This window comes from Cupressus sempervirens, chromosome 5, assembly GCF_028749045.1.
Source record: "Cupressus sempervirens isolate cs-2001-9-10 chromosome 5, ASM2874904v1, whole genome shotgun sequence".
NCBI classification, from domain to species: domain Eukaryota; kingdom Viridiplantae; phylum Streptophyta; class Pinopsida; order Cupressales; family Cupressaceae; genus Cupressus; species Cupressus sempervirens.
Genome location: NC_143122.1, coordinates 320,907,218 through 320,934,909, shown reverse-complemented (window position 1 = coordinate 320,934,909; position 27,692 = coordinate 320,907,218). Strand labels below are relative to the sequence as shown.

Below are 27,692 nucleotides of genomic sequence, written 5' to 3'. Positions count from 1 at the left end.
CCTGGATTATGGCACATGTGGTGCAACTTTCAACAGGGAAATGCTAGGATTTATTCCAGGCTTGACAGGCTTTATGCCAATAAGTATTTTTTCTCTTTTCCTCCAGACATCTCTGGAAATATTGTTTGGGTTATTGCCACCACTTTGTCGGATCATCACCCTATTTTGTCTAAGGTTAATTTTAATAGTAGTCTACTTCAACACAAGTCTAGAAGTAGTAAATTCATCTTAAACACTAGTCTCCTCATGGATGAGGATGTTCTTGCTGCTGTGCAGATTATTAGAGGTATCAATAAAATTAACCTTCAACACATTTCCCATCTTGATAGATGGAAAACTAACCTTTCTTCATGGAGGATTTTTCTTCAAACCATTGGTCAAAAAAGGGCTAAGGATTACAGGTTTGTTGAAAAACAATTATCTTCTGAATTGCAAATAGCTGAGAACAACATCCAAAGGGATTCCTCCAATTTGGATCTTTTCTCCCGTGTTATGGCTGCCAAAGATGCTCTTAGGAAGCATCAACAAGTTAGGATTCATGGAGCTAGGATCAGATCTAGAGCCCATTGGCTCCAACATGGGGACAGGGGTTCGAAATTTTTCTTCAATCTTCTTAAACATAAACATATTAAAGAGTCCATTGATAGACTCTCGATTGATAATCAAGACATTTTAGACCCTGAGATTATTATTCAGGCTTTTGCTGATTATTACAAGAATCTTTTTACTTTAGAGGACTCCTCTGAGGCTGAGTCTTCAAGAAATAAATGCAAAATGCTTATTCCTAAAAAGTTGGACTCGGAGGATATTGTTGTGCTTGCTAAAGATATCTCTATTGAGGAGATTGAGGGAGCTATCAAGGCTCTCAATGATGATAAGGCCCTGGGCCCTGATGGTTTTCCTGTTGAGTTCTATAAATCCAATATCAGTTGGATCTGTAAGGATCTCCATGACTTATACTCTGAAGCTTTGTCTATTGTCTCCTTGGGACAGGATGTTAATAGAGGGATCATTAAGCTCCTCCCCAAGGATGGAGATAAGACCCTCATTAGGAATTGAAGGCCGATTACCCTTCTTAATGTGTCTTATAAGATTTTAGCTAAAATTATGGCTCTTAGGTTAGTCAATATTCTTCCTAAATTTGTTAACTCTACCCAAACTGGTTTCATCAAGGGTAGATATATTCTCGAGAATCTCATAACTAGTTGGGAAGCCATGGAGTGGTCTAAATGCTCACACGAAAACTCGACCATGCTTCTTTTGGATTTTGAAAAGGCTTATGATAAGGTTGAATGGAGTTTTATTCTTATGATGTTAGAGGCCTTCGGTTTCCCTCCCTCCTTTTGTAATACTGTGCAAGTGCTTCTTAGTGATGCTTGTGCTCAAGTTGAAGTTAATGGTGTTCTTTCTGCTCCTTTTTCTCTAGGGAGATCCATTAGACAAGGGTGCCCTCTGGCACCATCTCTTTTTGTGATTGCTTCGAAGGCTCTCTTCTATATTCTCAGAGATAATTCTTTATCTTTTGATGTCAGAGGTATCTATTTTCCTAATGATGAAGAGCTCATCAATTGCCGATTTGCGGATGATACCGCGTTGTTCTTTGAGCTTTCAGAAAGCAAATTTAAGACTTTGCAATATAAACTTAGTTTCTTTTGTTCTATATCTGGGGCTAAAATATCTCAAGCCAAATTAGTTTGTTTGGGGTGGGATGTGCAGCCCCCGGATTGGTTTCCTCAATACAATTTTCTTTGGGGAGGCCCCAATTAGATCACTAGATATCTTGGTATCCCTTTCTCAATGGATCCTGCCATCCCTTTCTCAATGGATCCTGCCATCAAGGACATGTGGTCATGGGTTAAAGAGAAGATTGATAAGAAACTTAACAAATGGCATAATAGGGCATTATCTATGGCAGGCAGAATTCAAGTTTTCCAGAAGATGTTGTCCACCTACACCATTTACTATTCCTCTGCATGGTTTTTTAACAATTATCAGATTGCTGAAATTCAAAAGTCCATTAGACAATTTCTTTGGATTGATGGAAAGGGTAATAATAAAATTCATTCTGTTAGGTGGGCTTGGTGCCACACTGACAAGGCCCTTGGGGGACTTGGGCTGAAGGACTTAAGAATTCAAGGTATTGCCCTATCTGCCAAATGGATTTTTCAATCCATGGAGGGTGACTGTCCTTGGAAAGTGTTAGTTAGAAATAACATTGAAAGGGGTGTGCCTAAGAAAGCCAAATCTTGGACTAATCTCCCCTTTTGCGACCTCATTATTGGTAACTTTCCTGTCATGGTCCAAGGTTCCATAGTTTTTAGATCTATTTGGAAGGCTTGGGACCATGTTAGGAAATTCATCACTAACAAGGATTTTCATTGTAATGATCAACTCCATGGTGAAAGATCAATTTGGTGGAATCTTCACCTAAATGGTAAACCTTTGGCCCTTACCCAAGGGTGTTCTGCCAGATTGTGGGCTAAGAAAAGTATTAAACAGTTCATAGATCTCTTTGAGCAGAACCAAATTACTCCTTGGGATGAGCTTAAAAATAAATATGATATCCCTGATTCCCATAAAAGAACTTATAACATGATTGTGCAAGCTGTAAATGGTCTTCCCACTATATGCCATGTTGATTCTCAAAGGCACCTAAAGTGTAAATGGCCTGGTGGAGTGGTCACAAATCTACTTAAGGCCAAGAATATATACAGAATCCTAGATTGTAATACTAATATTATTGATCATGTCAATATTTTTTGGTACTCTTCTTATGATGCTGATGTTTGGAAAAAATACTTTGATATCTTGTGGAAGAATTCTGTTGAGCCTAAAATTAGATGCTTCAGATGGTTAATCATGTTGGACAAGCTACCTATTAAGAAAGATTTATCTAATTCTGATTTTTGTAATTTATGCAGAGTTCCTGAAACTAGTAGACATATTCTTTTAGATTATACTTTTGCTAAAGAAATATGGAGAATGTTTGGCATTGTCTATCCTATTGATGTTAATATTCTTGATATTATCACTGGTCATATTAATGTTCTTCCTAAAGATACCAATTTATTTTGGAATATATTGTCATCTAACATTCTCTGGTAGATCTGGAAATGCAGGAATGAGGAAAGATACCAAGGTAAACCAAGGGACCTTACTGAATTTTTTCGAAAGCTCACTTATTTTAAAATTTCTTTGCAGGTGGAAGCTACTATGCTGATCGAGCGAGACAAGATGAGACGGTTCCTTCATGATGGGCATGCTGCTTTTAAGCATGGATACCAAAGGTGTAGAACCTTGGATGATCTACAAGCTTTTGAGCAAGCTTGCATTGGGCTAAATAGAGAAATCCGTAAGAAAGTGAATGCTAGAAAGGATGATTTATTCAGGCTAATGCAGATTCAGGAACGTAAAAGCGTGGTTTGGATGGAGGGTCCCTTAGGTTGGACTACCTAGGTGGTCAATTACTATGATGTTCTTAGTTAGCTAGTCTTTCTCCTCTTTTTGTTATGTTGTACAGCTGAATTTGTTCTTCCTTAGTGAGGCTTGGCCTCCTTGTTGATTTTTGTGGTGGTACTTTGGTTGCTCTTTTTGTTCTGAAACTCTTATATCTAATAGAAAAAAAAAAAAAAAGTAAAATAATAAATATATTTTTTAATAATTAGTAACTTCTATCAGTTGCTCTTTTAATAGATAACAAAAATTTGATAATCATATATTTCCTTTAATAAATACATCTAAAAAACTTCTCAAGCAACATCCTCTCAAGTAGTTAATCAATACCACCATGAATATTAAACTACTATTAACTACTAAGAATAGTAGAGAATCTTAATAAAAAAATTCTCTAAAATATTTCTATAGATTTTAATTTGCCACACAGAATTTTCCATAAACAACTCCCTCAAACTTGCTAAGAATGCTTAATATAAATAACATATTTGAACAATTTAAAAAAAAATTAAGACAACCTATAAAAACAAGCACTACCTGATAAACCTATTTTATCAAACCTATTTTATCCTTGAAGTCTTAAGGCCTCACCAATAGAGGGACTGCAGGATTCTTGTCTTTTTCGATGGCTTTCGATCTTTTTTTCGTCATGACATTTTCAAGGAGTCCCGGAATATGAACCTTCATAATGTAATCATCCCAGTCTATCCTATTTACATCAAATCCAAATATTTCCCTTTCCTCTTGGGAGAGTTCTTGGAATAACTTATTCGTGTTTGAGTTATCAAATCTGAAATCAAGATAAATACAATTTTTGTGAAATAATTTCTTAATATAAGAAGAACAATAAAATGAGTGAAATGAATTTTATCAAATACCTTGCTCTGCAAGTAAAATATGACTGGTATATCCTGCCAATGTGTCTGTTCACACGGGCTCTTACTTTCATGGCAATGCGTTCTTGCTTTTCCATTTGAACAAAAAGGTGCCCACCATTTGTCTATTATCATCACACATTGTAGTAATCAATGTTCTAAAATTTTAAGTAAAATGACTAAATTAAGAAAAATAGAATTAATTTGATATATGTTTCACTAGAATGACTCCTCTATGGATGAATCATTAAATGAGATTCAAATTTTCAATTCATATAAACTCGTATCAATTAAGACAACTGAATAACAACTTTGAACTATTTTTAAATAAGAAAACATGTGCACATCAAACTTCCTCCAAATATGTCTTTAAAAAACTATATAATTCATACATGTGCACATCAAACTTGCTCCAAATATGTCTTTAAAAAACTATATAATCATGAATTATATAAAAAAATCTAGTGCAACTTACATCTAATGATTTGTTTATGGGATAAAAAGAGAGATCTTCCATGTTTCCAAACAGCTTGAGAGAATCCTTTACTTTTACTGGTTTACCCCTCATGTCAACATAAGGGTGGGCTTTAAAATATTGGTAAAACATTTCAAAAAGTTCTCCCATAAATATTGGATTCGCAACAGAGGAAGCCATTTGATAAATCTCCAGCCCAGATTTACCAGCATGCTTTGCCATTACTGCAAGTATTGCGTTTGCAACCATATCTACTGGAACCTGAAAATTTTATTATTTGTATTTATAAACACATGAAGAAAATTATGTCTAATATTATATTTGTCAAAACAATTCAATTAACACTGTTAAAAGTGTGTGGTGATACTTACTATATCAAAAGCCATGCCTGGATCAGCAATAAGGGCAGAGAGCTGGCCTTTTGCATAGTAGGCTATTATTGGATCCACCATTCTGTATCAATTGAATGATTATAATGTTAGTATAGAATAATAATATCAAATTGTTGTCTGACATAAAAGTCATTTTTTGAAATTTCTGTATAGCTGTCTTATATCTTGATAATAGATCATTGACTATCCTCCTCAAAAGTTGATGCAAATTATATTGTAGTAATAGAATCTAGAAACATACAACATAATTACTATAGACTGTAGAAATGTAATGTCTACAATTGAAACCCTTTACAGAAGGGAACTCCATTTCAAGGCTAAATAATTTGAGATGTCCAGAATTAAACTGTCAAAGAAAATTGCAGATTATTGCCTTCATATAATTCTCTTACATCTTGATAATAAATCATTGAATATGATTGAAAACATTGATACAAATAAATTTGACATGATACAACATTTAATCATTTACCTTTGCAATTTTTACATTGAAGAAGAAAGAATCAACCAACCAAAAACGCTCATAATGAACATAACTAAGGCCCTCTAGCAGCCAAATAGAAAAGGAGGAAAGAAAGTGGGAATTCCAAACTAATAGCAAATCAGAAAATCAAACAATCCAGAAAAGTTTGCCTGGTATATTTGAAGTTAAACAATTTAATGTATTAAGCTTTTAACTAAAATGAATTAGATTTGTCTTAATACTTTTCAAACAATCTTATAGGGGAGGAGGACCCACTAATTGAACACGTTCTAATAGTTGTGATAAAAGTTGTTCACTTAATACCTATATTTATTGACTTAATGTCCAATATTTTTTTTGACAACATTGTACCGATACTTGTAACTACCCAAAATTGAATAAAATATACCCTGAGTTATAAAAATTAACCAATGATATGATGCCACATCAGTTGTTCAACTATGGGTACCCTTTATGCATGACCATTGGTCTCACTTTTTTTTGAGTTGTTTTAGACAACTTGGCAAAAAACATGTTGATGTGGCATCATAACAGGTGATGTGGACTTGAAACCTTAGTTATAAGTAGACGACTCGCCAAGTAACCTGCTGTAAAAAACTGGGAGCAATTTGAAAATTTTAAGCAAGATTTTGATAAGCAATTTGAAGTTAGGATGTTTTAGACAACTTGGCAAAAAGCATGTTGATGTGGCATCATAACAAGTGATGTGGACTTGAAACCTTAGTTATAAGTAGACGACTCACCAAGTAACCTGCTGTAAAAAAACTGGGAGCAATTTGAAGTTAGAATGTTCAAGTACTGAATCCTCTCCCCTAATGAAGTGAACCCAAATTGATATAAATGGCACAAACAACTTTGAATCGTTCTTACAAATTATCTTCAAAGACACTTTGACAGGTATCAGAAACTAGTAAATACTTGTCACATTCATGAGGTTTAAGATTGTTCTTACCAGATAGTAGTAAATAACTGATACATTCATGAGTTTAAGTCTGCTCTTACCGAAGGCCTTCTATCCATCCAGGAAATGGATCCCTGTAGGTTCCTTCAATCACACTAGGTCTAACAATAGCCAATGGAATTTCTCCTCTGTTATGGTCTAAAAACATCTCTCCCATCGCCTTGCTAAACACATAAACATCATTCCATCCATATGTTCTTGCCCTGCAAAGTTCATTAGGTAAAAATATATTATTTACTAAAATATTGGGAATTCTCGTCTCAGAAACAACTTATAGGCCACTCTTAAAGATAAATCGGATCATAGATTATAAAGATTGAAATAGAATATGACAAATCAAGAAGCAACTCAAGAATTCGTTCTGTACCTTTTCAAACCCATGTCTTTCATTGTTTGGCAAATGCCATCATCATGAAAAGGTCGAACAATTTTGGCCAGTTCAAATTCATTCAGAATGTTCAAAGCTGGAGAATCTTCTAACCCTTTGGTTAGGCAATCTTCCATTTTGAACGGTTTTTCGGCAATCCTACCTTCTCCTTGCCCATTGACATATGCTGCAGGTTAAGAAAGCAAAAGCAATGTAATGTTCAGAATGTAAATAATGTGTTGCTTCCATTAAGCAAGAAGTATAAATTATGACATAAAGGTTACCTGTTGATACATGCAGAAAGAGTTGCAGCTTTCTGCAACTTCTTCCAAACTCCATGAGCCGAGACGGCCCTTTTGTATTTGTCTCCAAAGCGACATCATACCTAAATAATAAATATAAATGCCAGGTTTAAAATCCAAAATCTTCGAGATCTAACAAATTTCTACAATTTATGAGATCTGCAATTGTTTTATTTATTTATTTATTATTTGATTAGTATTTCGAGTGACACAGAGGGAAAAAAAGAAAAAAGTGTGATTCTAAATATTAATTTTAAAAAGCTTACAATCAAATCTAAAAACTAGAGAGTTTGAGAATAGGTTTTGTTGTTGCACGAACTTGAGAAAAAGTTTAAATTTGTCTACTAAATCAAAGGAAAAATTAATCCCTCAGTTAAAATAAAAGAACAAAAAACCCTTTTTGATGCTTCAAAAGCTCAGAGGTCGAAAACAATGCGAATTTTCGCATAGACGTCCAGGCGGCAGGGTTTCTCCCCTTGTGCATTCAACTCCATTTACTCAAACTCTAAAAACTAAGTTAAGATCTCTCCTGTTTTCTTTGCATTCAGCGACGCTGTCGTCTGAAACCCTACAAGACCTTATTATCGCTTACAGTCTCTCATAATAATTTATATTTTCTTGGTCAAATTTCCTGTTGTTTTTACTACCTCGCTGATTCCAGGAAAACTTAATGCCTACCACTAAAAATTATGCAAAATCTTTACTGATTTCTCCAGAATTCAACACCATTTACTCGGTGCTTCTAAAAATTCTAAATTTTCCTTTTTCATTCAATTCCACGCAAATTTTTAGCCTCATCGATTAATATCTCATTTCATTTCTTGCCCATATTGACTACCGTAATTTCTCATTGTATTTGATTTTAACTGAAAATACCTTCAATTTTTTAATTTTTTGGCCGTAAAATCCCATGCTGCGTAAAACTGGATGGGTTCATCGAAATTCTAGTAGAATGATGAGATGCCTAAGAGGGCTCTCCCTGCTTGATCTCCGCTAGCCCTATGGCTTCTATGGCGAACCTGGGCGAGCCCTACTGCTTCTATGGCGAAACTGGCTCCTAGAGGGGCTCTATCCCTGCTTTTTAAGATAATATGTTTTTCCTTATTTATTTATTTATCTTCATTTTTATCTCTCGTATTTAATTTATAAATATACATTGAGGAGGAGTTATTATATTTTAACTATATGTTTTAATAATTGTTAGAGATTTTTTAAAAAATAAATATTTTAGACTTTAAATTAGTTTAGTTTTTCACTTTAAATGTTGATTTTGAGTTTAGCAAATAGGATTAGAGATAGGATATTTGTATGATTGAAGTTATAGTTTTTAAATTGTTTAAATTTATTTCTTAAATTAGTATAGTTTTTCATTTAAATATGGATATTTAGTTTAGTCAATATTTGTGAGAATTGTTATGATTTTTTTTCATATATTTAAGCTTAGATTTTAAATTAGTTTAATTTTTAATTTTTTGAAAAAGAGGGGTAAAAATTTATTAAGGCAAAAAGGAATACAACAAGGAGAGCTCAATAAGGAGCTCGATCTTGAGCAACAAGATCATCAAATTCTCGCACCAGCTCAGAGGAAAGTTGCCTCTGATCCATAATATTCCAACCCGGATCATGACTAGAAGCCCATTTGGCTAAACAATCAGCAACTCTGTTCCATTCACGAGGAATATACATGAACCTAATGAATTGAAAAGAGGTAGAGAAGAGAATGATCTGATTAACAACAGTGGCCAGCTGCCAACTAACATCCTCAAGCTCCTGCGAAGAAAGCAAGTTCACCACCACCTGGGAATCAGACTCACAGATAATCTTACTCCATCCCCGCAAGCAACACTATTTGACAACATATAAAATAGCTTGAGCTTCCATGAGATTGTTAGTGAAATCACCCTTATGAACCGAGAAAAAGAATTTAACATCACAAAAACTACAACGAGCCACTCCCCCAATACCAGCAGGGCCTGGATTCCCCCGGGAAGAACCATCAGTGTTAATTTTCAGAACTCCATAGGGAGGAGGAGTCCAATGCCCATCCCGATTAACACAACCCTTCCTCTGATGTTGAAGCTGCCTAGACATAGAAGGAAACCTTTGAGCTATAGGCCCATCCTGAAGATGAAAATTGAGGAGATTGCAAATAGCAAGATCAACCGGATCCATACCCCCATCTAGCTCACACTTCACAAGAATAGTTTCCTGAAGAGAATGTAAGATCTTCCACCAAAGATGCAAAACACCAAGCCAAACATCTTGGAATATTCTTCGATTCCTCTCCAACCATATATGCCAAAGCAAGAATGATGGGCCAGCAATCCAAGCAGCATGGAGAGGAGAAGACTTGGAGGGAGCACTTCCCAAGCGGGCCCAAAACTCAGGCAAAAAGGAAGCATGCCTACAAGAGCAACCCCAAGCACTCCACCAAAGTTGTCATAGCTGAAGAGAATAGGAGCAATGGAAGAACATATGGGAGATAGACTCCTCCCCATTACCTCACAAAACACAAAAAGAGGGGCCCTGAAATCCACGTTTACAAAGATTATCCCATGTAAGACAGCGGTTGTGAGCCACTAGCCACATGAAAAAATTGCACTTGGACACGGAGACTTTACTCCAAACTTGCTTCCACCAAGGGACCTCAACATCCCCAAATAATTGTCTAGTTATCTCCTGATACCCAATAGAGACATGATATTTACCAGACAAGGTACCTCCCCAAGCCAAAACATCTGGACCGAGCAAAGAGGAACACTCTCTAGAGGCTAGAATCTGAGAAAGCTGCTGACGATCCACATCTGTACCTCCAAGAGGCCAATTAGAAGAATGCTTCCATCTGTAGCCAACAACGGGTTCCAATTGATAAGGAGTCTTGTAATGAGCCACTTTATCCCATCTAGCGACATGAAAAGAGTCACAAAGAGACTGAAGATGAGGGTACATGGATAAAATAGAAGGGAATCCATCCCAAGCATAAGACCAAAACAAAGCCTAAGAACCTCCTTTACATATCTTGAACAAACCCCTCTAGACTAACACTACACCTGTCTTCAAAGTATGCTAGACCATTGAGCCATAACCTTCAAGAGGAATTGTAGAAACAGAGCAAGGATCAGCACCATGAAAATATCTATGATTGATAATACGAGCCCAAAGTTGATGTTGTCCAAAGCACCATCGCTAGTAAAGTTTAGCAGCCAATGCTTGACTACTCAAGAGAGTTGATCGAAGACCAAGACCACCCTCCTTTTTAGGCCTACAAACAGTTGCCCAACTAATCAAGCTCCATTTAGTACTACGCAAATTACCACTCCAAAGGAATTGCCGAGAGAGAGCATCAAACTCCTTGAAAAAGTAAATAGGAGTAGCTTGAACCATACATCTATAAGTAGGAAGAGCTTGGATAATAGCTTGAAGAAGAGTAACTCAGGTAGCAGTAGAAAGCCATCTATGGGTCCAATGATTAACCTTATCTTGAAGCTTGGTAATCAAATTTTGCCAGAAGAGATGTGGCTGCCTAGAAACAGCAATAGGAATGCCAAGATAAGTCAAAGGAAGTGACCCAATCTGAAACCGCAGGATACCAACAATCCTGTGCTGAATAGAATCAGGAGTGTTAAACAAGTAAATGGAAGATTTGTGCTCATTAACTTTCTGGCCTGAACCTACCAAATAAATGTCCAAAGCATGTCAAAAGGCTTCAGCTTCCTTGATCCTAGCAAGACTCGCAAGAGCAGAATCATCAACAAATTGAAGATGGGAAAGAGAAGGTAAGCCATTACCCCACCGCCACCCCTGAATAGAATTATGGGACACCTGATACTCAATGAATCTACCCAAGCCTTCAGCCATAATGATGAAAAGATATGGGGAGAGGGGGTCACCCTGGTGGAGGCCTCTAGAGGCACCAAATAGCTGAGAAGGTTGCCCATTAATAAGAACAGAAAAAGAGACAGAAGTAACACAACTCATAGTCCAAATAACCTAGTCAGAGCTAAATCCAAAAGAAGGAAGAATACTCCTTAGGAAACTCCATTTAACTCTATCATAGGCCTTAGCCATATCCAGCTTAACAAACATTGCTCTCTCCCGTGAAGTAGCCATAGAGTGAATAGCCTCAGTAGCAATAACCACCCCATCAAAAATTTGTCTTCTAGCAACAAAACCACCTTGTTCTTCTGAGATAATAATCGGAAGCCACTTTTTAATTCTCTCAACAATCAACTTAGTAAAAACTTTGTAAACCACATTACATAAAGCAATTGGTCTAAAAAACTCCAATTGATTAGCACCCTCTCTCTTAGGAATAAGAGTCAAGAATGTAGAATTCAAAGCCCGAAGCATCTGCTTGCTAGAATAGGATTCCTTAACCAACTCCAACAAATCATGATTAATGATGTCCCAAAATTCCTGAAAGAACTCAACTGGAAAGCCATTAGGATCAGGAGCCTTCCCCTTAGGCATGCCAAAGACCACCTCCTCCAGCTCTTCCAAAGATATTGGATGCATGAGAGAATCATTCATTTCCTGAGAGATAAAGGAAGGAATACAAGACAAAATAATATTTTCTTCATTATCAGCAGGAGGAGAGTCCTCAGAAAAGAGGGTAGAAAAGTACCGAGTAGCCTCCTAGAACAAACCTGGCAAGGAATTCAGTTGGATACCTTGAGAATTAACCAAAGAAGAGATATTGCTCCGATTTCGGTGAGATTGCACTATTTTATGGAAGAAGGCAGTGTTTCGATCACCTTCCTGGAGCCAATCAACTCTAGCCTTTTGCTTCCAAAAAATTTCCTCTCGAAGTTCCCATTCTTCTAGAGCTCTAGAAGCAAGGGATTCAGCCCTGCCGAGATATTCAGAGAAACTGTGATCTATAATCTCCCTTGTGATGACATCAAGATCTTCTTGAGAAAGCCTCTTCATAGAGTGAAGGTGCCCAAAGCATTGCCTTTTCCATATCCTGAGCTGCCTTTTAACATATTGAAGCCTTTTAGAAAATGAGTACATTGTAGTACCATATGCAGGAGCACCATCTTGCCACCAACATAAAACAAAATCACAAAGAGAGGAGTCACGAAGCTACATCAACTGGAACTTAAAAGGAGGATGCTTTGGAACACAAGCCCCGATAGCAGAAAATTTGATTGGCCAATGATCAGAACCCCTCCAATCAAGGATTTCCAAAGAGAGTAAGAGTGCCACTAACCCAGAAGCAAGAAACAAGAAATCTGTCCAAATGTTCTGAGATAGCATTAGCTCTAGTCCTTCAATTATTCCAAGCATATAGACCATTCGAAGGCTTAACATCAGAGAGATGCAAAACAGATATGTGGTGCCGAAGAAGAGTAGAAGAAGGCCCCAGTCTAGCCAAACCACCATGCTTCTCCTCTAAACTTAAAATTGAATTGAAGTCCCCTGCTAACACCCAAGGATGATAAGGGTGACAATTTCTAACATATTGAATATGGTTCCAAAGTTCCTCCTTTCCCACAAGATCAACAGGTGCATACACATTAGTAACCATGATTATCTCTCTTGAGTCTAGAGCAGAAGCTACCATAGAGAGAGCTAAGTGTGAAGACACCCAGCCAAGGGGAGAAATTTTCTGTGGATCCCAAAATATAGCTAAACCACCAGCACTGCCTGTTTCCCCAACACACTGGCATTGGCCATGAGACCAAATATTGGAGGCATGTTGGACCATAGACTCCATAGAGAGCTTAGTCTCTTAGATACAAAAAACATCAGGACTATGATCAACCACCAAGTTATGAATAGCCTTTTGTCTAGGGATGCTATTCAACCCCCTAATATTCCATGAGAGAATAATCATCATTGGGTAGAATTGGGAAAATGAGCATCCAAAGCTTTCACTGAACCAGACTCAATCAATATATCTCCTATGAGTTTAATCTTCTCTTGGTCTATTTTGCACCCACTTCTTAGAGGGGGAGTCAAATAAACCCGCTTAAAGGGTCTAGGCATCAACCCCAAGGGGAGAGGAGACCGTTTGCCTTTACCTGATGGTAGCACATACTTAACCAGGTCAGCCAGAACAACATCATTATCCTCCAACACCGCAAGAGTCACCAGAGCCTCTGTCACAGGAGCTACAGGGACCTCACAGTTCTGGTATACTACAACTTGGGATGCCCCACAAGCATCATTAGGAACAAATCCCTCATCTGGGAAAACTGGATTAGAAGAGATAGGAGGAGGAATACCCTCCTCTAGAACCATACTATCCAGCACCTCAAAGCGATTAAAACCTGAATCAGATAATCTCTCTTTCAAAGGCCTCTTCTGACCATGCTCCTTAGCTCGAGGGCGAGTAGGGATAAATCCATCCTTATCTTGCATTTGAGCCTTACCCTTACCTGTAACATCTTTTGGTTTCATCCCCTTGGTAGTATTAGCCATCTGAGATTATCTGCCAAACCACCATTGCTAGCAGTAGAACTATCTATTCCTTTGGAAGTCAAGTTATGGGGGCACTGACATTGCAGATGACCATACCCATGACAAATTCGACAGCGAAAAGGGAGGGATTCATAATCTAACTGTTGCACCCAGGAAGAAGCCCCAAGAAAAATTTCCAAAGAATCTAGTAATGGGTTATTCAAATTAATTTCAACACAAATTCTAGCATAAGAAATAACCTTTTTATCGAGGGATTGATGTGCGATCGCAGTTGGCTTCCCCAATAAAGCAACAATTTGTCGAAGGATGTCCTCACGCCAAAATTCCAAGGGAAGGCGAGGCAAGCGAACCCAAACTGGCACTGTTGAAGGGAGATCCTCAGAAAAATTAAATCCTGAATGCTAGGGTTTGACAAATAACCCCACATGGTTGTAGAAATAAGGGCCTCCTTCAAAAACACGATCACGATCAGACATGCAAGAGAAGAAAACAAAAAAATAACTATTCCCTGCCAACATAATCTCCATATCACCTTCGACTTGCCATGAGTGGCAGATCCATGCCTCAAGAGCTGATAGGGAAATTCGGATTCCAAGAAATTTGCAAATCAAAGCATGCTTGGTCCAATATTCAATGTCCTCCATAACAACCGCTAGAGGAATAACCAGAACAGGGTGATCATGGCTACGAGGAAAACAACCATTAACTTTTTTCAACTTGGAGCTCTCCCTTGAATAAAACGATTCAGATCTCATTGCATGCATAGTTGGAGAAGAACCATCTGTTCTCACCAACGCAAAAGAAATCCCAGGCCTTGCCATGCAAACAATAAAAACCCCAATCCAAAATTGACTACAAAAGATTACCAAAAACACCCACGCAAACTATGACCAACAACCAGCAATCCAAACAGGACAGGAAAAAATAGTAGAGATCAAACAACAATAGCGGGCTAGGGAAAGAGCCCTAGCCCAGTCGGCAGCCAACGCTTCTCCTCATCTCCATCCCAGCATGTATCTATCAGTTTAATTTTTAATTTTTCTTAAATGATTTTATTCATATATTTAAGCTAATAGACTTTAAATTAATAAGTAGAGACATTTTTCCGAAACAAGTTAAATTCTGATATTGTTATGTGTAGTTTTTGAGTCAAACTCATTGACTCATGTTTAATGAGTAATGATTTACAAGAATCTATCTCTCATGATAATAAGTAGAACACTTGGTAGTCATTGGATCTAGTTTTTAGTTTTTATAATTATTTCAATTTATATTTTTTACTCCACTTTGTACATGTTATATTTTTCATGTTTTTTTCTTATTAGTTTGAATTCATAGGAATATTTTTTTGATGATAATTTATTAGTATATAATAAATTAATTAATTAAAAATATTATTAATTTGTTTTATTACAATTTTAAGTTTTATTTTACTTAAAGTAAGCACCTATCAGCTCATTGTTGCAAGCACACAAGCTTGAGATCAATTTTTTTTTTTAACAATCTGTTTGCATTTCTGAAAATTTTCTTAGAAATATTTAATATTAATCAATAAGCCACTAGTTTGGTTGATATTATCCTCTTCAATTAAAGGACTAATGTTATCAACTTTCAAAATGATTTCATATTTAGAATTCATATCGTCAAATATTCTAAATATTAACTTTTTCTATTACATTAGGCATAAGTAATTAGCCATATTAAAAGAACAAAATACCATCAATTACTCAAATAGAACATATAACTATTATATTACATTATATTAGATAGAAGTGATTAACCACATTAGAAGAACAATATATCATTACTTACCCAAATAGTACATTATAACTATTCTATTAGACAAAAAATTAAAAAATAAATTCATTAAAGTGATTAACCACATTGGAGGAAGAGTAGAGGAAGAGTGAGGAAGAGTACACGTACCATAAATGATCCAAATACAAATAATTTCTTGCTTCCCCAATTCCCCAATTGCCAATTTAAAAGCAAGCAAAACAATGATAACTAAGAGTCTACTAATAAATTTAGATGTAAAATCGAGTGTAAATTTTCTGCTATATAGACATCGCCTAGTGTAATGTCCCCTTTCTAGCATTCATAGCATGATGTTGTCGTTAGCCTATTTCCCCACAGTCTCGTAGGCTAACTAGGACATTAAAGGGGCTTAGAGGCCATTTGGCCTAGACAGTTTCAGTTCCAGGTCTTTCTGAGGGGTTCTGAGGCAACTTTGGGCATACTTACTATTTATAGTAAGTCATCTTGGACATGGCCGGACATTCAATCACAGTGGTATGTCGATGGTAATTGTTTAAAATCGACAGGAAGACTTATTTATCATTGATAAGATTTGTTATGCATTGATAAAGCCATTTTATAAAGTTAAATTTAAATGTTTAACTTTATTAATGCATAGACTATAGTTTGTGGGAAATATTTAAATTAAAAGAGTTCCCTTTATTTTTATAACACATTGGAGACATAAGGTACATAAAGGGAGTTATGTTTTATCCCACATTGAGAAAACGAAGGATTGAGCTCTTGTGAGAATGCTATAAAAGAAATGGAAGAGCTTTTTGTTTTGTATGCTTGGATGAAGATTAATGTTATGTTGCCGGATATCTGATTATCGAGCTTGGAGGACGGAATCCCTCTTTGCTAGCATTCTCTTCGCTGTTGGAAGACACAGTCAGGAGGATCAAGGGTGTTTTCACTTCAGGAAACACACTAGGTTTCATTTGGGGTGTTTGCATAAAGAAATTTACAAGGGTTTGAGGTGCAGATCTGAAGTTAGTTATTGCTACAGTGCCGCATGAATAGTATTTTGCTACAGTACGGCATGAACAGTGTTGGTATCAAGTTTACTTATTTTTCTGACTGATTAGAAGTTTGGAGGGCTAGCTGACTACATCTGCAAAATACTACGGCAACTAATTCCAGGTTTCTTCTGTCAAATTTTGATATTTTGCATAATAATTGTTGAATACAAGTCTGAAAAGTTGTTGCAGCCTTTAAGGCAGCTGTAAGTGCACATCTACATTTAAAAATCACCCTTTATTAGCAGATTGCAAGAGTTTCCAGATTTTTCATATACTATTGAATGTGTGCCAAGTGTTTGTGAAAATGTTATGATGTGTATTATGCATTTTAATGTCACTTCATAGTTGTTCGTAAATCTACTCATTGGAAAACAATTTATTGAGGAAATCATCTTTATGAGTTTGCATACAAAGTGTTTGACAATATTCCTTAAGTTAAATTTCTGCAAGTCAAAGTTCAAATCAGGGGAGGATATTACAGTGGTATCAGAGCTATAAGTCCTGCCATCCTGTGGAGGTCTTATAGGAAATTTGGAACTGGCGGATAGAGGGGAAAGTGTTTGATGAAATGTCAAAACACTAAAATCAGAGCATTTATGTTTGAGCATGCGACAGGGGCCTTATAATTTCCGCAATACTAGAGCAAGACAAAGTAGGAGTTCAAACTTGCAAAGCAAACAGTCTAGTTCATCCGTACAGGGGGGTATAGAATCTAGTTATACAGACACAGCGGAGGTATTCTTTGATCAAGACAGCAATATGGGTGACCGAGATGACAAGAATACAAGATTAGGTGGAGGTGGGAATGCCGGTCCAGAGCCTGGAGAGGAAAGATTCTTACAGTTATTAGAGACCTTGGTACAGGGTCAACGAGTAGCAGAACAAAGGGCACAGGAACAGAATCAGAGATTGGATCTTATGATGCAGATGATGGCTCGTCAAATGGGGTTGAATGCTAACATGGGTGGAGGAAATAATCAGAATGGTAACAATCAGAATGGAAATGATCAGGATGGGACAAATAATGGAGATGAACAAGTTGGGAACAATTTTGGTCATGCACCCCAACGAGCTAGGACAGTGAGTTCAAGGCCCATGATTCCTACATTTCCTCCTAGAGCTCCAGAGCAGCTCGTACCAGAGCCCCAGATTACTGATATACAAGACTAGTTGAGGAGAGATTGGGAAGCCGGAGGGCCAGATTTTACTGTTGCAATTACCTTTAGGGAGTATATGGATGTGCGGATGAAACATATGCCACGTGGACATGACAGGAACCAAAGCTATGAGCTACGGAAGAAAGTAGGGAGACTTGAGTTACCATATTATGATGGCTCAGGAAAGTCTACAGCAAGAGCTTGGGTTCAAAAGCTTGACACATACTTTCAATTGAATCCTATGCCTGAGGAAGAAGCTATTAAGTATGCAGCAATTCATCTGGATGGGTTAGCACACGAGTGGTGGCATCATGGTATGGTCACTATGGAACATGCACACATTACCTCATATGTGGAGTTTACATAGAGGCTGATTAAATGTTTTGATAGGAAGGATTGAGAACTCCATTTCAAGGAGTTAGCTCAGCTTAAATAGTGGGGATCATTGGAAACATACATTTCAGAGTTTCAGAAACTTGCAGTGTTAGTAACAGATGTATCTGAACGGAGGATACTAGTTCTATTTATGGATGGGTTAGCTGATTCGTTGAGAGGGTGGATTAAAGCTCTCAACCCTCCCACTTTGCAAGAAGCCATTAAGAAAGCTCGTGACATGGATTCCTCTTCATCTTCAAAAAATAAATTCCAAGCAAAGAGTTTCCCTTCAAGGAAAGATAAGGACAGGAAACCTTTTCATAAAGAGGTTTAGCCAACTAAGGAGGAAAGTAAGAGGTTGGACAATGAGACACTTAATGATCTCAGGAAGAAGAAGCTTTGTTTTCATTGCAGGGAGCCTTGGGATTTGTCACATAAGTGTCCATTAAAAGCAAAAGCTAAGCAGATGGATTACTTTTCAGCCGGAGAGTCAGTAGATGGAGATTTAGAGCAGTCATCAGAATCAGATGGAGATGATGATAGTTCTTCACAGGAGGAAGCACGCGGTGGTAGCACGATAGCTCAGTTGTCAAGTATACAGGAGGCCATCACTTTCAGAGTTAGGGGAACCTTGGATGGACAGAGAGTTGTGGCACTCATTTGATACAGGGGCGACACATAACTTTATTGATGAGAAGTTTGTGACACGCAGAGGACTACATACAGAGGAGCATAGGGGATTTAAGGTGATGGTTGCCGATGGCTTCAAAATTGAATGTACTAAGAAAATCTCCAACTTGCAGCTTTGTTTGGGAGATTATGACATGACAGGAGATTTCTTTGTGGTCAACATTGGTGATCAGGATATGGTGCTTGGGATGAACTAGATGAAGTCTCTGGTAGAGTTTACATTTAACCTTGAGAAAATGGAAATGAGGTTTGAGGCAAATGGTAAGAAGATAGTGCTTAGAGGTTTGTCAGATGGGAGACTTTGAGTGGTGTCACTCAAGCGGATGCAGAGTTTCTTTAGACATGATCAGGTGCAGTGGGCAGTAGAGTTTAGAGTAATGCCTGAGATGACAGAGCAGCATAAACTAGAGTATCCACCTGATGTAAAAAAAATAATAACCAAACATACTAAGGTGTTTGGTGAGATACCTCCAAGGAGACCCCCGGATAGGGGAATCGAGCATGTTATTGAATTAGAGGAAGGGGCTAAGCCAGTTATCATCACACCTTACCGCCATCCGAAGAGATATAAGGATGAAATAGAAAAGGCAATTAAGGAGTTGATTGACATGGGGCACGTACGGCCAAGCAAAAGTCCTTTCGCTTCGTCAGTAGTATTGGTGAAGAAGAAGGATGGTACAATGAGGATGTGCATTGATTATAGGGAGCTAAACAAGAAGACAATCAAGAACCAATACCCTATCCCGCGCATCGATGAGCTTATTGATGAATTGCATGGTGCATGCTACTTCTCCAAGATTGATTTGAGATCCGGCTACCATCAGATACGGGTTAGAGAGGTGGATGTGGAGAAGACAGCTTTTAGATGCCACTATGGACATTTTGAGTTCTTAGTCATGCCCTTTGGGTTGACAAATGCCCCTGCCACTTTCCAGTCCTGTATGAATAGAGTTTTCAGAAATCAGTTGAGGAAGTTTGTGTTGATATTTTTTGATGATATACTAATATACAGTCGTACTTGGGAGGAACATTTGAAGCATATTGATACAGTGCTCAGTATTCTAGAGAGGGAGTCATTATATGCCAAGATGAGTAAATGTGAGTTTGGGATGACAGAGTTGCTCTATCTAGGGCATATTATTAGTGCAGGAAGTTTTCGGGTTGACCTAGACAAGATCAGGGCCATTCTGGATTGGCCACCACCGAGGAACACTTCACAACTCAAGGGATTTCTCGGGCTTTGTGGGTTCTACCGCAAATTTGTGAAGGGATTTTCACAGATAGTAGCACCACTTACAGATTTGACACGGAAAGATAGTTTCAAGTGGTCAGAGAGGGCTTAGGATTGTTTTGACAGGTTTAAGGAGCTAATGAGTACATGTCCTGTTTTAGCCATTCCAGATTTCACCAGGCCTTTTGAGCTGCAGTGTGATGCCTCATGAGAGGGCATAGGAGCTGTTCTCATGCAAGAAAAACATCCCATCGCATATGAGAGTAGAAAATTACGAGGTGTGGAGAGAACCTACAGCATCTACGACAAAGAGATGCTAGCAATGATGCACGCGCTAGCTAAGTTCAGGCAGTACTTAGTGGGAAGCCGATTCACAATAAAAACAGATCATAATAGCTTGAAACATTTCCTTGGACAGAAGGACCTTAATGACAGGCAACAGAAATGGGTGAGTAAATTACAGGCCTATGATTTCGACATAGCCTATGTCAAAGGGAAGAAAAATATTGTTGCAGATGCTTTATCTAGAAGGCCTCATTTGCTTGTTGTTGGGATAGTCATGGATGATTGGAGAGAGATGATCTTGGCAGAATATGCTAAGGATAGTTGGGCATCTAGCATTATTGAGGGAGCTATTCAAGATAGTCGATACACTATCGTAAATGATATGATCATCTACAAGGAAAGGATTTATTTAGTACCCGGGTCTGCTATGAAGCAGAAGATTTTGAGGGCATTTCATGATTCACCAATGGCAGGACATCCCGGATTCTTTAAGACATATCGGCAGGTGAGAGAGCGCTTCACTTGGAAAGGACTCAAATCAGAGGTGCTTCAGTTTGTTAGGGAATGCCTTGTGTGTCAGCAGAACAAACAGGAACATTCTTTTCCGGGTGGTTTACTACAGCCCCTACCCATACCAGAGAAGAAGTGGGATAGCATTTCCATGAATTTTATCACAGGCCTCCCCAAGGCACAGGGTTGGGATTGTATCTTGGTTGTGGTAGACAGATTGACTAAATTTGCACATTTCTTTGCAATTTCGTCTACATATTCAACAGCACAAACAACAGAACTATTTTTTCGAGAGGTATTCAAACTACAGTGGATACCATGGAGCATAGTCAGTGACAGAGACAGCAGATTTATGAGCCACTTTTGGCAGGAGTTGTTCAGGTTATGTGGAACAGAGCTCACTCCGAGTACCAGCTACCACCCCCAAACTGATGGGCAGACAGAGATAGTGAACAAATGGGTTGAGGGGTACCTTCGAAACTACATTGCAGGAGAGCAAAAGGCTTGGGTGAAGTGGCTACATCTAGGGGAGTACTGCTATAATACCTCTTTCCATATGTCTATTCAAATGTCCCCTTTTATGGCACTGTACGGGTATGATGCTCCTAATTTTTTGGATTTGTTATTTGGGGACAGCAGGGTGCCTAAGGCCAAGGATACTTTGTAGGAGTGTCAGGACATTATGCGATCCTTGAAGAAAAATTTGCAAAAGGCACAAAATCAGCAGAAGCAATATGCTGATCAGCACAGGGTTGAGAGGTCTTTTGAGGTGGGAGATATGGTGTACCTCATGTTACAGCCGTATAGACAGTCCTCTCTCAAGAAGAGTGGAGCAGAGAATTGAAACCACGCTACTATGGACCGTTCAAAGTAATCAGGAGAGTGGGCGAAGTAGCTTATGAGTTGGAGTTGCCTGCAGACAGTAAAGTGCATAATGTGTTCCATGTGTCACGCCTTAAGAAGGCATTGGGTCACAATGTGGTGCCTTCAGTAGTATTGCCACCTCTTGATGATGAGGGGAAGCTTATCTTGGTTCTCGAGGCCATACTTGACTCCAGGGAGAGGGTGCTTCACAGGAGGACTATCAGGGAGTATCTAGTGAAGTGGAGGAACCTACCTGTCGAGGATGCTACTTGGGAAAATGAGCAGATATTGTAGCATCTAGAGCTGAAATTGCTTGAGGACAAAATTTTTTGGGAAGGGCGGACTGTAATGTCCCCTTTCTAGCATTCATAGCATGATGTTGTCGTTAGCCTATTTCCCCACAGTCTCGTAGGCTAACTAGGACACTAAAGGGGCTTAGAGGCCATTTGGCCTAGACAGTTTCAGTTGCAGGTCTTTCTGAGGGGTTCTGAGGCAACTTTGGGCATACTTACTATTTATAGTAAGTCATCTTGGACATGGCCGGACATTCAGTCACAGTGGTATGTCGATGGTAATTGTTTAAAATCGATAGGAAGACTTATTTATCATTGATAAGATTTGTTATGCATTGATAAAGCCATTTTATAAAGTTAAATTTAAATGTTTAACTTTATTAATGCATAGACTATAGTTTGTGGGAAATATTTAAATTAAAAGAGTTCCCTTTATTTTTATAACACATTGGAGACATAAGGTACATAAAGGGAGTTATGTTTTATCCCACATTGAGAAAACGAAGGATTGAGCTCTTGTGAGAGCACTATAAAAGAAATGGAAGAGCTCTTTGTTTTGTATGCTTGGATGAAGATTAATGTTATGTTGCTGGATATCTGATTATCGGGCTTGGAGGACGGAATCCCTCTTTGCTAGCATTCTCTTCGTTGTTGGAAGACACAGTCAGGAGGATCAAGGGTGTTTTCACTTCAGGAAACACACTGGGTTTCATTTGGAGCATTTGCATAAAGAAATTTACAAGGGTTTGAGGTGCAGATCTGAAGTTAGTTATTGCTATAGTGCCACATGAACAGTATTTTGCTACAGTCGGCATGAACAGTATTTTGCTACAATACGGCATGAACAGTGTTGGTATCAAGTTTACTTATTCTTTCGGCTGATTAGAAGTTTGGAGGGCTGGCCGACTACATCTGCAAAATACTACGGCAACTAATTCCAGGTTTCTTCTGTCAAATTTTGATTTTTGCATAATAATTGTTGAATACAAGTCTGAAAAGTTGTTGCAGCCTTTAAGGCAGCTGTAAGTGCACATCTACATTTAAAAATCACCCTTTATTAGCAGATTGCAAGAGTTTCCAGATTTTTCATATACTATTGAATGTGTGCCAAGTGTTTGTGAAAATGTTATGTGTATTATGCATTTTAATGTCACTTCATAGTTGTTCATAAATCTACTCATTGGAAAGCAATTTATTGAGGAAATCAGCTTTATGAGTTTGCATACAAAGTGTTTGACAATATTCCTTAAGTTAAATTTCTGCAAGTCAAAGTTCAAATCAGGAGAGGATATTACACCTAGACATTTGTACATAAGCATTGACAAATTTATATGTAGTCAGAGTACAACTTTTAAGGCACCTTTAAGTAGTTATCTTTAAAATGGCCACTTTAAGACCCATGAACACACAAAAGAGCTTCATTACTATCCAAAAGTCAAACTTGGTTCATTACTATCCAAAAGTCAAACTTGGTTAAGACCAAGGAAAAAGGTCAATAAAAGATGTACTAAAAACTACCTAATTGCAGTGATGGAGGGGTTGTGTAACTTTAATTAATATCATTGTCACCCACCTTTGTACTCTTTTGGACACTTGTGTATAAGTATTAACAATTTTTAAGGTACTTGTAGAGCATTGTTATTTGGACAATTTTTGGTAGATATGAAAAGACACTTAAAATGATCACTTTTTAGACTCTTGTACATAAAATATTTTGTATTGTGCCCCATTATTATCTAAAGCTTAAGTCATATAAAAAGACAACAAAATGAGTAGTCAAAATGGGATATACCATTTTGAATATATAAATTTGAAAAGATTATTTTAGTGACTAGTTGTAAACTCTTCTAATCCATCATATATTAGAAAGCATACCATTTCCAATATATAGATTTAAAAAGATAGTTATAATGACTAGGGGAAGAGACCTTGTAGGTGTTAGGTGATCTTGTTATTGTGATAGATACCTCCAATCGCCGATTGCATATGTACTAATAGTCTATCATTTTTTTAGCTTTTTTGGTTGGTGATTAATCCATTTGTGCACCAGTATTGGGAAATTTCATAACGACTGTTGGACATTTTACTACAAGTATTGGTATTTATTGATTTTTTTGGTGAACAACTACTAGGGGTTTAATGGATATGGCGCATCTTAAAATGACACTTTTCGACCACTCGCACTCCACAACCTATTGTTTATTGGTTTTTTTGTTGAGTGACTATTGAGGGGTGAACATAACGGGGGTATCAGACAAGTGTTTTAAAATGGAACTTTTTTTACCACTTCGCACTTGATGATCTGGTCTTTATTGGTTTCTTGGCAAGTAAATATTGGGGGGTGAACACAAGGTGTATCGACATGAGTGACTAATGGGAGGTGAATATAAGCAAGTGTTTTAAAATGGAACTTTTTGACCACTTCACACTCCACAACCCAAACCTTGACTTTAACTTTAGAATTACCTATAAAAGTACATCAAAATAATTGACATAAATAGACTTAGGGTTAGCCTAAAGGACTACCTACCTAGTATCTTCCCCTAGTTGTAAACTCTCCTAACCCTTTATATAACACCCCTGACTAAACAGCAGAAAATATGTATCAGATGTGACCGTTTCTACAATTTATTTGTTAATTTATAAATCACAGAGCTACTGATACTTGATTTTTAAATTAATTAATAAATTGCGTAGTGCATATTTTCTGCTGCTTATACAACGATGATCTGCTTACCTATATAGGTAGGGCATAGATAAATAACAAAACTGTCAATTCGAAAAGCTCTAAGTAGTTAACAAACAATCTTTGTACCGTGTAATATTTAGTGCATGTCAGACACCAACTGACCTGGAATCAAATGAAGTGAGAGCTGCAGAGTTGAAGATTACATCTACATTGCGTGCAAGCATTTCCACGATATCAACCTCAATTCCAAGATTGTCCAATGAAACATCACCAGCAACAGGGACAAGTTTTGTCAGTACAAACTCCTCATACTGATCTCCATAAATGCTTCTTAAATGTCTGAATAACTCTGAACAAATTATCTGTTTGGAGGAAACAACGAAACGTTCTATGTCAAACAGATGGTCCAATAGTTATAGTAATGCATAATAGTAATAAGCATTGAAAAGAAAGTTCTCAATCTCGGTTTTTATTAAGGAGTTATTTCATCATAAAGAAGAATACATTTCCATGGTATTTTACCAAGATTTGATTATATCTTAATCTAAGAGCAGTTCTTTATAAGAATCCTTTTAAGAGAATGAATGATAGATTCAGTATTAAGTACATTTAGGCCATGTTCACAAAAGTAAAATTATTGATCTTATTAGAGCCAGCCATCCATCTGAAATATGAACTTAATTTCCTCCAAAGAAACTAAAATAACTTCTATTTGTCAAAAGACTTCATAATCAAGTTTTAGTAATCATCATTCTATATTTAAAAATGTCATATAATGCTCGATCTAATTGAATCTGTTGTCTCATAGAGAATCTGTATTAATAACTGTTGTGTAAATATAAAGATTAAATAATAGAATCTTAATCTCAAAAGCTATCTTTGATCTATTGAATATTATCAAATTTTTGTACCTCTGAAAACTCTTCTTTTCTAAAATAATCTTATTCCCAAACATATGTTCTTACTTTCCATGTCTCAAAACATTTTCAGTCCTGATTTTTTCCTCCAGACATTTTAATGACAACATGAACTATGTCAGAATGCCCATCATAGCTTACCTGCTTCATCCTTCGTCCGGTGCAATTCATCTTCTTATCTTGTAGTGTGTATTCGTATATGAGATATTTTTTCTTCTTTAGAGATCATTATCAATAAAGAATAAACTAACACACACAGACAACAGATTTTACTGTTCCTTTCATTTTACATATATTGTTATGAAACTATATGAGATTCATGGCAGAATAAACGTGACAACTTACTTCATCCTTTATTCTTTCCAAGGCAGCCTCTGAATCCTTAGCCTTGATAAGCAAGAAGAGCTTTCCAACTTGTGGTTGTGTCCTTAGAATTTTCTCAATCACCACTGCAAATGGCAAACCCATGAGATTTAGACTCTCAAATGGGACACAACCTATAAGACCCAAAACAGAAACTAAAATCTCCATGCAAACAAAATCATTTTTAGATGAAAGGCATCAATGCAAAATAATCACAATACTTGAACTACTTCATATTTCAGTACGACAAATCAAAACAAGATGGACTGAAAAAAATCAAATGGTGTGAATGTTGTTTCTGAATTTGATTTTATACAAGTTTTTATATCAATTTTTCAAATCACATTCTATGATTCATCATCAAGATAAGAAGAATTGAAAGATGATACAAATGTTGATGTAAAAGCTTGCAACAATCAAATCTAAAATCCACAATCATTTCATAGAAATTTGTTAAAGCTTGCACACAATCAAATCTAAAATCAACATTCATTCTATTTGATAGATCATAGAAATTTGTTAGTGTTAAAATCAAATGTTCTTCAAAAGTAAGAGGTTCTGGATTAGATTGTGTGCTTCTGCATTTTTTTCTTGTACTCTCTTATACTCCTTTTGATGATAGTTCACAGAATGTATTTTGCATCGTTGATACGAAAAAAAATAGAACACAATCAAATCCAAAAGTTAACTATGATGAATGTTAGAAATTTCTTCACTTTGATCAAAATAGTCGGCTCTTTCTTCTCTTCAAAAGATTACGTTGAAGAGAAATTATCCAAGGTTCAACACTATTGCCTATACTCTATCATGGATCAATTTAAATCCAAAATCAGTTGTGTAAACAAGAGAAACAACATTCTAAATCTAAAACCTCTTGGTATCGCAAAAAAATATTGTTGATCTCCTTTGAAACAGACATAAGTTTGAATACCTTTTGCAAGGAAGCCCGTTGCACCAGTGATTAAAATGTTTTTGGCCTTGAGAAAATCAAGTACACCCAGTCCCTTATACAATGAATTCTTCTTCACCGACCCATTTCTCTCTCTCATAGCTATATGAGAATTTGACTCTCTAACTGTGAGGCAGCTGATTGAATTTCTTCTTTGTTGATACAAACATAGAGAATGCTTAGAAAAGTGAGCGCCATGCTTGTAGAGGCTATGCTCCAAACTGGGCTTCTTAGAAAAAGAGTTTAAAGAAGATGATGCCTGAGACAGGAACTTCAAAGCTTCCATATTGGCTAAGAATCGTTATATGAAGTGGAGGCAAACGAACGTCTATATATAGCATTAAGCTGTGTCTCATAACAGGCATCCTGCAATATTTAATGTGTCTCATAAAAGATCCTGCAATGAGTTTATTAAGTTTTGTCAGATTACAGCTTTGACAACTTAAAATTGCAACTATCTTTTCAGTACTTTTGGGCAAAAGAAATGAATGATATGGGACGGCTCCACTTATAAGGTCCTCACTAGGCCAACGGCTACCCAGGCAGGAGGATCGACTGCCTCGGGTATGCCCCCGCCATGCCCCATCGTTATGCCATCCCCATCATGCCGGATCCATCCGGCCTCTTACGTGCGGGCGTTGTACCCGGTCTCCTTCGTAACTACGTCAGCTAAAGTCTAATCGTACTGTCTGTCATGTCAAGACTGAACGGAAAAATAAATCCGTTGATTAAATAAACTCTATAATAATACGAAGAATGAGGACGATAAAAATGAAGTATTTTTTTTAAGTTTGAAAGGTTTAAACAGAATCCCT

The 27,692-nt window shown here is 37.1% G+C and overlaps 1 protein-coding gene and 1 pseudogene across 1 annotated transcript; both read right to left on the bottom strand.

Moving 5' to 3' along the window:
* LOC149555954 (fatty acyl-CoA reductase 2, chloroplastic-like) overlaps window positions 1-156 on the bottom strand; it is a 103,499-nt pseudogene extending 103,343 nt beyond the window's left edge.
* Window positions 157-3,910: 3,754 nt separating this feature from the next.
* LOC149555953 (fatty acyl-CoA reductase 2, chloroplastic-like) lies at window positions 3,911-27,167 on the bottom strand. The gene is made up of 10 exons (XM_089833708.1): window positions 26,860-27,167; window positions 25,911-26,014; window positions 24,811-25,010; window positions 7,292-7,392; window positions 7,008-7,194; window positions 6,682-6,843; window positions 5,175-5,256; window positions 4,804-5,064; window positions 4,332-4,453; window positions 3,911-4,243 (listed from the first exon to the last, which is right to left on the bottom strand). Exons 1-10 carry the CDS (start codon window positions 27,161-27,163, stop codon window positions 4,033-4,035), a joined length of 1,734 nt encoding a protein of 577 aa, XP_089689834.1. The 5' UTR covers window positions 27,164-27,167; the 3' UTR covers window positions 3,911-4,032.
* Between the last annotated feature and the right edge of the window lie 525 nt (window positions 27,168-27,692).

What these genes read in the sequence shown, in the direction of transcription:
- LOC149555953 (XM_089833708.1), bottom strand. Translation starts at nt 27,163, where the DNA reads ATGGAAGCTTTGAAGTTCCTGTCTCAGGCATCATCTTCTTTAAACTCT. An exon ending in CTTTCTGCATGTATCAACAG is followed by an intron (nt 7,195 to 7,291) that starts GTAACCTTTATG and finishes CTTAACCTGCAG; the next exon opens with CATATGTCAATGGGCAAGGA. An exon ending in CCATAAACAAATCATTAGAT is followed by an intron (nt 4,454 to 4,803) that starts GTAAGTTGCACT and finishes TGATGATAATAG; the next exon opens with ACAAATGGTGGGCACCTTTT.